At 49.1% G+C, this 11799-nt stretch overlaps 1 protein-coding gene across 2 annotated transcripts in view; it reads left to right on the top strand.

Annotated features, from left to right (window-relative positions):
• The window catches only part of ISY1 (ISY1 splicing factor homolog), a 28910-nt gene extending 21859 nt beyond the window's left edge, over positions 1–7051 (top strand). Inside the window, exons 8-11 of one of the 2 annotated variants that reach the window (XM_023743101.1) lie at positions 1085–1207; positions 2138–2298; positions 5819–5905; positions 6271–7051. In XM_023743101.1, coding sequence (XP_023598869.1) covers positions 1085–1207; positions 2138–2298; positions 5819–5905; positions 6271–6378 — 479 coding nt within the window. In that variant the 3' untranslated portion in view covers positions 6379–7051. The remainder of the gene's footprint in view (positions 1–1084; positions 1208–2137; positions 2299–5818; positions 5906–6270) is intronic. The other variant, XM_012560096.2, reaches the window with a different exon arrangement.
• The last annotated feature ends 4748 nt before the right edge of the window (positions 7052–11799 follow it).

The raw sequence follows: 11799 nt of genomic DNA, 5'->3' as shown, positions 1-11799 counted from the left end.
AACAATATGTGTACTGACTGTTTAATGAGAAACTATTTGTTCTGTAAACCTTCATCTAAAGTACAATAAAAAAATTTTTAAAAAAAGTTGTAAAATACAGAAAATCAGAAAAATATTACAGTTTCACAACTTGTTAACATCAACTTGTTGACAATGGCAAATTTCCCTCCAATTTTTAAAGGGTTGTACTGGAGAGAGAGCTCCTTAATTGAGATTTTGCTGTATATGTGTAAAAATGACTTTGGGGAGGTGTGTGACCTCCTCCAACCCCACAAGGGGGAACGAGAACCAAGATCAACGGCCCAGGGCTGATTCCTATGAGGCGGGTGTCAGACATGCTTCCTCTCTCCATCACCCTTACCAATTCTGACACCAACCGTCCCTCCCACAGCACTCTCTACTGGGTTCGATAATTCATTGCAATGGCCACACAGAACACTGTCTGTCTCTGTCTCTGTCTCTGTCTCTCTCTTTAACCCACGGGTAGTTTGGCCTCAGGAGTGGCTGAATCCAGCTCACACTTTCTCCACGTTGCAATTTCAACTTCCACTGTGTGAGCCTTTCTCTCTGCTAGCTCCCTGCTTATGGTGGCAAGTTGTTTGTCATCTTGTCCTCTCTCAGCAACAAATTTTTTTTACCCCAAGCAGTTCATATACAATTCTCAGAATTGAGCCTCACTGGCTCTGATTGGATCATAGTTCCATCCTAAGCCAATCTTTGTGGCCAGGCTTCAACTATATACTCTCTCCTGGATCCAGCCAATATGGCGGTCACCACTCAGAGGACATGGATTGAGAAAGGCAGAGGGTGGACAAGGTGCCATTACCAATAGAAGGAGGAGGGATGGATGGTGGCCTGCCAGAAAACAGTGACTTCCCCATACCTATTGTGTTGTATATAATGTTGTGAAGAGAAAAAGAAGTTAAGGTTGTACCACTATATAATCCCATTACCATAGAGAGGTGCCTGTTTCACTTATCTTCATGGACGTACGTACTGCATGGATGTGTAACTGTACAGGGAGAAGGCTTTAGTATGATTGTGATTTGGGAAGCTCAGCTAATTCATGCTGTTTTTCTTTTAGCTCTTCCTCCTCCAAGAAAGACACGAGCTGAGCTCATGAAGGCGATTGATTTTGAGTACTATGGTTACTTAGATGAAGACGATGGTGTTATTGTGCCTTTGGAACAGGAATACGAAAAGAAACGTAGGTCTCTGGGCATTACATGTTATTATAGATGACATCTGGTTTCGGTTCTGTCCTTTGAAAAAGGTGTGCTCTGCCAGAAGGGAGTTTTCTTTGTTAATGATCTTCAGAGTGTGTAGAGTTACTATCTCCCTCCTAACAGCTATGAGAAGAGCCCTCGTGGTGCAGTGGTTAAGCACTCAGCTGCTAACTGAAAGGTTGGCGGTTCGAACCCACTAGCCACTCTGCAGGAGAAAAGACCTGGCGATCTTCTCCTGTAAAGATTACAGCCTAGAAAGCTCTATGGGGCAGTTCTACTCTGTGCTTTAGGGTCACTATGATTTGGAATCAGCCTGACAGCACACAACAACTATGAGGCAGTCAGGGCTGTGTTGGGCCAGAAGCACATTGGGAAAGTACACACAGCTGCATCTTCCCTGGTCCCTGTCCCTCAGGAGTTCACCATTTAGAGCCTTTCCAGAGTGACCTTTCTCAGAATTGTAAAATGGTGCCCAGTTAAGTAGCTTTTAGATCTGCTTTAAATAGCCACAGAGCAACAGTGGGTGTCACTTTCTGAGTGCTTCCTGTATGTCAAGCAGTCTGCTGAGCTTTGATAGGTATTCTTCTGAGGCCTCACAACAACTCTGTGAGGAACAAGCTGTTGTTAGTCCCCAGCTTACCCATCCAGCTAGATTTGGCCGCTCTTTTCCAAAATACTCCACCTCTGCTCCTGTTTTCCAGTGGGCGTGTGGAACCCACTCAGATTGTTGAACTAGAGAGGACCTGGGGACCTTTCCTCAAAAACTGCCTTGTAGAAACGTAAAGCCAGGGCTGTTGTAAGACCAGACTGCCCCTCACATCCATTTCCCGCCTACCGGGGCAGAACGAAGGGTGTCCTGTCCAGGGAGGGCATCTTGGCTTTTCCCCGCATAGTGTTTGAATCTTTTTTAGAGACTGGAATAAGCAGCACCTGCTCCCCCTTGTCTTCAGTCAGAGCCGAATTAGTGGAAAAGTGGAAAACAGAGAGGGAAGCCCGGCTGGCAAGAGGAGAAAAAGAAGAGGAGGAGGAGGAGGAAGAAGAGATCAACATCTATGCTGTCAACGAGGAGGAGGTATGTCTTACTTCAGGAGAGTGAGGGGAGTGGCAGGAAGGAACTCAGCTGTCCTGTCTCCAGCCCAGTCCTCAGCTTGCTTGCCTGGAAGATGGGTATGAAAACCACCTCACAGGATTATAGGGAGGGTTTCAGAAAGGAGTGGCTGTGAGAGCATGTTGTAAACTGTGCATTACTCCAGGGATTATTTATTTAGTTATGAGAGACAGACCCTCCTGAGATACACTGGAATTGGATTTATAAACACATGATCTCATTGTTTCTTTTAAAATCGCAGTGCCCATAGCTCTTCTATTGTCTAGCATCTCCATTCTGCAGATAGGAAACAAGCCCAGAGCAGAGAAGTGGCTTCTTCAGAGGTTCATGGTCGGGGATGGAGCTATGATCCCAGCCTCTCAGGTGGTGCCCCCCAGCTCCTGGGTCTCCCGCCGTGCATAGCGTGTGCAGGCGTCCCTCCCAGACAGGCCCAGACCTGAACACACTTGCTAGTCTGAGAAAGAGGAGGGCAATCACCCATGTGCAGATGATGGGTCAGGCCCTGCATGAGAAGCTTGCTGAGACATCACTGATGAGGAAGCAGGCTCAGAGAGGTGTAATGAGTTTGTCAAGGTTACCCAGGATACAGAGAACCTAGGCCCATGCTCAGGTCTGGCTGACTAACGGGGGGATCGATGGAGGGTTGAAGCAGGATGGCAGCGTGCTCTAAGAAGATTTTCTCTACGTGCAGACACTCATTTGCTCGTTCAGCAGATACTTGTTTAATGAGTGGTACTGTGAGCTAGGCCAGGCCAGGTGCAGAGGGCCCAGCAATGAATGTGCTCCGCGTGAGCTCAGAGTCTGGGTGGGAGACACCCAGTCACACAGAGACAAGTGGGCAATGGCAGCCACAACAGCAACTGAGAGAGTGACATGGAGCTGAGGGAACCTCGAGGGCTTTTCTAGGGAAGCTACCCTCAGCTGAGATGTGGAAGATGGGGAGCGTTAGCTAAGTGGAGAGTGAGGGAAGAGAGTTCCAGGCAGAGGGAATGGTGAGTGCTGAGAATACTGTGGGAGCATGAGGGAAGGGAACAGGCTGGTGCATGGGGTGCTCTGTGTGAGAGGAGCCAGGGGCAAGGCAGGGGCAGGACCTGCAGGGCCTCGGACTCCACAGTGAAGAGGGTTTTTTCTTCATTATAGGAGCAATGGAAGGCACTGAAGGATTTGTATTTTTTTTACTTGTTATTTTGAAATAATTACAGATTTACAGGAAGTTGCCAAGATATTACATAGAGGTTCCATGTACATTTCACCCAAGTTTCCCCAGTGGTTACATATTACATAATTATACAGTGTCCACACCAGGAAATGGACATTAGTACAGTGTGTGTGTGTGTGTGTGTGTGTGTGTGTGTGTGTGTGTGGTTCTGTGCCATTTTATCATGTGTAAGATTCCTTAACAATCATCACAGTCAAAATACAGAACTATTCTGTCACCACAGAGATCTCCTGTTACCCCTTTATAGTCACCTCCCACCACCACCATCCCTAACCCGTGGCAACGAATGATCTCTTCTCCAACTCTGTAAACTTGTCATTTTGAGGATGGTATACAAATGGAATCAATGTAGTATGCCACCTTTCGAAGTTGGCCTTTACACTCAGCACCATGCCCTGGAGATCCACCCAGGTTGTGTCAGTCGCTCATCCCTTCTCATTGCCGAGCAGTAGTCCATGCACAGAAACGTCCTGTCATAAATGTGCAGGTCAGTGAACTGCACAAGGCACACACACCCACATAGCAAGTGCAGGGTGAAGGAACCACAGGGCCGGCCCCCAGGAGCTCTGTGCATGCCCCTCCTTAAGGGCCCTCCTGCCCCCAGGGTGCCACTCTCCTGGCCTTTAATAACCGGTTAGACTTAGCTGTTGTTTTGTTGTTTTTTAAATAATATTTTGTTGTGTTTTTGGTGAAAGTTCACACAGCAAATTAGGTTCCCATTTGACAATTTCTATACAAATTGTTCAGTGACATTAGTTACATTTTTCACAGTGTGTCAGCATTCTCTTTAATTGTGTTCTGGTTGTTCCGTTTCCAGTGCTCTAGTTGCCCTGCCCCCCTTGTCTTCTCATCTTTGCTTTAGAGTAATTGCTGCCCTTTTGGTCTCATATAGATGGTTTTTTAATGGAGCCCCGTACTCACGGGTAATATGCTTTACTTTGTGTGCCAATCTGTTATTTCACTAAAAGGTGACTTCAGGAATAGTTTTGGTTCAAAGTTTACAGAGATCTCAGAGCAATAGTCTCAAGGAATCCTCAAGTCTCAAATGGTCCAGTAAGTCTGGACTTTTTAAGAATTTGAATTCTGTTCTGTATTTTTCTCCCATTCTGTTAGGGTCCATCTATTGCAGACCTTATCAGAACAGTCGGTAGTGGTAGCTGGGCACCATCTAGTTCTTTTGGTCTCAGGGTAGAAGAGGCCGTGGCTTGTGTAGGTTATTAGCCCTGTAGACTAGTTTCATCTCTAAGACTTTGGTTTCCTTCTTTCTCTTTTGCTCCTGACGAGTAGAGACCAGTAGTTGCATCTTAGATGGTCGCTCACAAGCTTTTAAGACCCCAGACGTTACTAACCTCACTAGGATGCAGAACATGAACTTTGTGAACTATATATTATGCCAACTGACTGAGTGGTTCCATGAGACTAAGTCTTACCTGTTTTTGAACTTTATATATAAATGGGTTCGTGCATACTCTGTGTCTAATGTCCATGGGTCTTTGCTTAGTATTCAGGTTGGGGCTACTACAAATAGGGCTTCTGTAAACTTCCTTGTGAGTGGTTTTGGTCGACACATGCATTCATGTCTGTTGAGTATATACCAAGGTGTGCAATTACCAGATCATCAGGTAGGCATATAGTTAGCTTTAGTAGATATATTCAAACGGTTTTCCAAACTGCTTGTGCCAAGTTGCATTCCTACAAGCAGCATATGTGAGGTTCCCACCAGAGGGTTTTAACAGCCAGCTCCATTGGGGAGCTCTTGCGGAGAAGGGCTGTGCCAGGCCTCTGGCAGAAGGGCACCCAGCGGGCTCCAGCCTCTCATAGCAGTCCTCTTCTTTAGTATTTGGAAGTCCACATTATTTCCCGTGTTTACTAGTAACCTGTATTGACTCGTGTGTGGCCTGAGTTGATCTTTTTTCTATATGTGGCATATTTTTTAAATTTAATTTGAAAAAATAGGTAATACATTCACAAGGTTCAAAAACCAAAAAGTGTATAAAGATATTCAGCAGAATCTCATTCCCACCCTTCCCCATCTACCTTGTTGTAACTACTGTTAGTAGTTCCTATTCTCATTTTCTCTCCTTACACAAAAAGTAGCATGGTACTCTTAATAAAGTGTCTTGGCTATCTGTCTTTCCTAGTCCAGAGCTTCCTCATTCCTCTTTTTATTTTAAAACAGCTGCAGAGTAGTGCATTTCATAGAGGCAGCAACACTGATTTAACTGGTCTCCTATTAATGGACTTTGGGTTGTTCTCTGTTTGCAGTCTGATGAGGAAGGTGGACAGGAGAAAGGAGGTGAAGATGGGCAGCAGAAATTCATCGCTCACGTCCCAGTGCCATCACAGCAAGAGGTAGGAGGGGAACTGTGACCTGCCCTTTGAGGTGGAGCTTCCCAAGTGCCAGGGAGCAGACTCCAGGAAATACTTGAGTTGATTTTCTTCATCCTGCTCATTCGTTAGGGTGCTTCTGAATCCTGACCACGTGGCACTTGTCATTGTGGACTCCAGAAGAGGCCAGCAGCCTCTGCTTTAGATGAAGCCGACCAAGTATCCATTGGTTCCGATGTTTGCAGCAGGAGAAGGCTTGGAGAGGGGTTCCTTGGAGATCATCTGGGTTTTGAGGCAGACCCCTCCATGAGCTCCCCTCAGGCCCCCTTCTGGTGGGGTATGCAGTGGGGGGAAACGAAACATCAGCCATTTTCTCTTGATATCCACAGATTGAGGAGGCACTCGTACGAAGGAAGAAGATGGAACTCCTTCAGAAGTACGCAAGTGAGACCTTGCAGGCCCAGAGTGAAGAAGCCAAACGGCTCCTGGGATATTAGGGCCCAGCAGGGTGCTTATTGGGGTCCAGGAAGTCTTGAAGCAGTGCTTCCATCCCCTGCTGGCTGCATGTGTTAAGCTGTAGGACCACCACCCGCTTTGCCCTCTGCCCTCTGCCGTTGCGGGACTACAGTCAGGCAGGCAGGAAGCACGCTTCTTTACCCTTCCCTCTTCTCTCACCTTTTCCTTCCCTCATGCCCTGACCTGAGGATGGGGGTCTGTCTCTTGCTTCCTCCCTGGCGGATGTCTAGATGCTGAACATTTCAGCCAGCACCTTTGTACAAATATTTGCAACTGTATGAGTCTGTTCATGTTTACTCTGGAGCGTGTAAAACAGGTTCTTACTGGCTGCCTGTAAGGGTTTTACTTAGCCTTGTACTGTGATTTGGGGAGCGGGGAGTCAATTCCTGGCCAACATTAAAAAATGCAGTTTCCCTTAAAAACACATTTATAACTTCTCTTGAAATAGAGAAGATGTTCAACCCCTGCACCCACAGCCCCACTTGTTAGCAGTCAGCCAGAGCTGCCCCCTTGGGCCCTGTGTGCTCTGGGCCCTTCAGGGCTCCCTGGCCCCAGCCTCGCGCATTCCAGCCTGGAGGGAGGACTTTTGAGTTTGCTGCTTCTGTTTTATAACTTGTTGTGCAAGAGCTATTTTCATTAAAGATTTTTATATGACAGGAAACCTCCCTGTCTGCAGCTCTGTCCCTGGGCTAACTACTGAAGTTATGGTTGCATTCGACTGTGAGATTCAGAGGCCCCGAAATGGCCAGCTGTCCTGTTGTCCGGAGAGCTTCCAGAACACACAGTCCCAGGGTGTGGGGAGGGTGGGGGGCTGGGATCAAACTCTAGGCTCCACCTCGGAGCTGAGGTGGGGCAGACCCCATCCTCCCCACGGCCTCCATGGCCACAGCTGAGAACAGGCCAGCCACCGCACCTCACAGATCGGGGCCTTGCACGTCGATGTTTGAGAGCCACACATCACAGAGGAACAGGGAACACGAGGGAGCCCAAACCTCAAAGCTAAGCTGGGTCTTCTCCCAGGAGAGACCCTAGAGCAGAGACTACAGCACGGGGCAGTGCTGGCCAGGGCACTCACACTCGAGGGTCCTGGGGGCTCAGAATCAGACCACTGAGCATCCTTTGGGCTGGGGCTTCACTTGGGCTGTGTGAACGGGGCTCCTGGCCTGCAGATGCCATCACACACAGAGGCCAGGTGTGGTCAGAGAATGCCGCGTGCAGGGGGCTGAAGGCGGCCATGTCTCTTTAAGGAGGCCGAGGGCAGCAGGGAGCCCTGGAGAGGTTCTGAGCAAGGGAGCAGTGACCTAGTGGGTGTGTGATTTGCTCTGGAGACCAGAGGCTGGACCAGGCCAGGAGGAGGCAGCAAGGCGCAGGAGAGAGGTGGGGACTGAGGCGGCTGGTGAGGGGAAGGGAGGGGCAGTGGGACAGTGAGGAAGTGGGGAGAGAGAGGCAGTGGGGTGGTGAGGAAATGATTGCAGAGCCTCAAAGTCCTGTGAGGCTGGAGGTTCTGGAGAGGGGACAGGAGGGGAGGACCCCCCAGCAAATACCTGGGGGTGTGTACAGGGAGGAGGGAAGGATCGAGGCTGGAGGCAGGGCAGGTCAGGTCACCTCTGGGCTTCGTGAGGGTCTCAGGAGCAGACTTGGTGAGGGCTCGGAGCAAGTCCTTTCTGGGGCTCAGCCTTGGTCTCCTGTTTCTAAAGCCCAGGACCAGGCCTGGTGTCTCTGAGTTTGCCTAGGGTCCGGCAGTCCATGGTGTGGTCGAGGGCATCAGGGGCCTCGGAGACAGCCTGACCCTGTCCTAGCCTCTGGGGGCGTGTGGGACAGCTGGGTTCAGGCCCAGTGACCGGTTCTCCTTCCGAGGAGCCCATATGCTGCAGAGCCACCCTGCATTTCGATGAGATGAGAAGTCAAGTTAACAGGTCTGGTCAGCAAATGCCTGGGCCTGCGGCCTCTCAGTGGGGGGCTGTGGGTCTTCCTCACACAGTTGGCAGGTTCCACAGGCGCCAGGGACAGCCAAATGCAGGGGAGCTCCCTGGTCTAGCCTTCAGCTTTCAGAGCCCCCCACCCAGCATCTCATGAGGCTTCCAGGGTACAGGTGTGGGAATCTGCATCTTCCATCTGAGGACACCAGGCTCAGGGTGGAGAAGCAACCAGCTGGAGGTCACACAGGGTCCCTGCCTGGGCTTCTTCCTGCCCTCGGCCCTGTCTGCTCATCTGGGAGAGGGAAGGGCAGCAGGGCTTCTGCCAGGCCTGGAAAGCACAGTGAGGGTGTGACTCTGGTGCAGATGTGGTCACCTTGGCCCAGCCCACATTGCTCAGAGGCCACAGAACCCGTTCCAGGAGCTGTTTGGTTATCAAAATCTGTTGAACAGTTTATATTAGCTCTGGCGCTGCCAGCAGTTTCAGAAAGGAGACTTTTCCATGGATATATTTCCATAGACTTCCCTCCCTGTCCCACCCCAGCCCTCCCCATGTGAGCGTGAAACACCACAGTCTCCCTCCTGTTTTGCTTTAATCCCCATCACCAGCCCCACCCAGGCCTTAAGGCCCTGGTGGCTGACTGGTCACCTGGTGCTCCTCCCCCTGCAACCCAGCCCCCTGAACTCTACCCCGGACCCCACCTGCTCCTGCTTTTGAGCAATTTCTAAACTTGGAAGAGATGAAAACCTTTCCCCTCTTGCCTGAGAGGCCCTGGGCTTCTGGGAGAGGCCAAGCCTGGTACAGGGAAGGAAAAGAGCTGGTTTTGTTCTCTGTCTCACACACTTCCCCAGCCCCCTCATTCCCTGTAACCTGGGGCACTCAGGTAGCTCCTAGGGAGAAGGGGCATGAACATCTCACTGTCTCCTCCCAAAGCCCCAAGAGAAGACTGGGGGGTTTTCTCAAGCCCTTTGCATTTAATCTAGCAGAGCTAGAGCCTGCCTAGAGGGACCTGAGGCCTTCACCTGTCCAGCACCCACCCCCTTCAGGCATTCCCACACACACCTCTTCTCTAGCTCTCCTTCCCCCTCCCCCAGAAGGTAGACTGGGAAGGGCTTCTGGAGGGTTGACCTAGGACCTGTGGGGACTAGCAGGTGACCTGGACCTTGCTGGTATTGAATTCCTATGAGGCCCTTTGCTGCCACAGCTGGGAAGTGAGTTTGCGGGGGAGTGGAGGGGGCAAGAGGTAGTTGGAGAGGTGAGTTGGGGGAAAGCTGCAGAGGCCTTCAATTTGTGGGCTACCCTGAGGGTCTCGGGCTGGCTATTGAAGTGGCTAGACAGGGGAGTGACAGGACCTAGCTTGCTCTGTGAGATACTTTCTGGCAGGCTGTTTGGGGTTGGGGGTGTGGAGGGCTGGGTGGACTAGAGGCTGAGAAGCAGGAGGAAGCTGGGGCACCTCCAGGCAACAGCATTGGGTCTGGTCTGGAGTTGGTGGAGGTTGGAGTAGGGGTGCTGAGAGGGAGGTGACCCCATACTTTGAGCCAGACCTCGAGCAAGAGACTGGTACCATTCACGGAAGCAGGGAGGGCGGGAAACTTTTTTGGCTTTGCGTATGAAGTCTTGGGATTCTGGGGTGGGGGAGAGAGAATGCCTGTATTCCTGTGGGCTCTGGGGGAGCTGGGGGCATCTGTGGGGGCAGCCGGCCCCGCCTCAGCCAGCACCAGCCCCGAGCACCCAGGTCTGCCACAGCAGCCGCGTGTTTTTTCTTTATTGGCGCTTTTCATTTCTGATATTTTGCAGCAAGCACTCTTCTGTACCAAGAGCACAGGATATTATGGTTGGTGTCTGGTCTTCTTCATGGTGTTTTTTCAGCTTTATTTCTGATTGAGGGCACATTTTCAGCACTAGCCCACATAAAGAAAGCTTGGATGATACAGTAATGGTGATTGTAGAAAGAGGGGAAAAAAGAAGGAAAGAAGGGAGGGAGGGAGGAGAAAGGCAAGGCACCATGGTCACTGTAACCACCTGGAGACATTCTGATCCACAAAAGGTGGGGTTACAAGATAAACTTCCATTTACCAGCTAAGATGGTGCCACCATGTGGCAACAGCACAGTTTAAAATTCACAGCCCACCTGCCAGCCAGCTTTCCGCCTTGCTGCTGAGTCACTTCTGACTTTCGTAGTGACCCTACAGGACAGAGTAGAACTGCCCCATAGGGTTTCCAAGCCTGTAATCTTTACGAAAACAGACGGCCACATCTTTCTCCCACAGAGCGGCTTGTGGGTTTGAACCACTGACCTTTCAGTTAGCAGTCGAGTGCTTAACCACTGTGCCACCAGGGCTCCTTCGGCCAGCTTTAAGAATATTAACTTCTTGATACGTTGTTTAAAATTTGGGACTTGAATTTTTTTCAAACTTTGGTCATAAAGTGAGATATCATATATATCTTTGAATTGCTGCTTTTCAAATTAGCATAATGCAATTTCAAATAAAATGCCACTGTGCAATTCAGGAATTTACCACCAAAAAAGAGGAAATTATTATGCTATTTATTACTTTTTTCAGCAGCTTTATTGAGATATAATTTACATACAATAAAATCTACCTATTATAAGTGTCTAGCCCTCCACTGGTGCAGTGGTTAAGAGCTACAGCTGCTAACCAAAAGGCTTGCAGTTCGAATCCACTGGCTGCTCCTGGGAAACCCGGTGAGGCCCTTCTGCCCCGTCCTGAAGGGTCACTGTGAATCGGAATCAACTCGATGGCAATGAGTTGCTTTTTTTTTTTTTTTTTTGTTAATTGTAAGTGTATAATTCATTGATTTTAGTAAACTTCCTGAGTTGTGCAACCATCACCACAATCCAGTTTTAGAATATTTCGATACTCTAAACCCCTAGTTCCCTTGTGCCATTTACACTTAATGTCTGCTTCCACCCAGGGCCCTGGGAGGTCACTGATCTGCTTTCTGTCTCTATAAATCTAATACAGGTATTTTTGTTTGTTTAGTTTTTTATAATTTATTTTTGTTGTTGTTGTTGAGACTATACACAGCAGAACATAACACCAGTTCAACTATTTCTACATGTACAATTCAGTAACTGATTACATTCTTCAATTTCTGCAACCATTCTCACCCTCTTCTGAGTTGTTCCTCTCCCATTAACATAAACTCACTGCCCCCTAAGTTTCCTATCTAACCTTTTGAGTTGCTGTTGTCATTTTGATCCTATAAAGATAGATCTTGAAAGAGCATAATGCTCAAGGCAGACATTCTTTACCAGTTAAGCTAACCTATTGTTTGGTTTTAAGAAGACTTCAGGGGCTGTTTTTGGTTTAAGGTTTAAGTTTAAAGATTCTCTCAGGGCAGTAGTTGCAGGGGTTCACCCAGCCTCCGTGGCTCCAGAAAGTCTGGAGTCCATGTAATGCAGGTATTTTTAAGTCTAGTCTGTACATCAGCCTTCTTGCTCCTCCCCAAGGCCCTCCTTC

This window comes from Trichechus manatus, unplaced genomic scaffold (genome assembly GCF_000243295.1).
Source record: "Trichechus manatus latirostris isolate Lorelei unplaced genomic scaffold, TriManLat1.0 scaffold00001, whole genome shotgun sequence".
Taxonomy (NCBI): Eukaryota; Metazoa; Chordata; class Mammalia; order Sirenia; family Trichechidae; genus Trichechus; species Trichechus manatus.
Note: the sequence above shows the minus strand (reverse complement) of the source record. Positions and strands in the feature narration are given on the sequence as shown.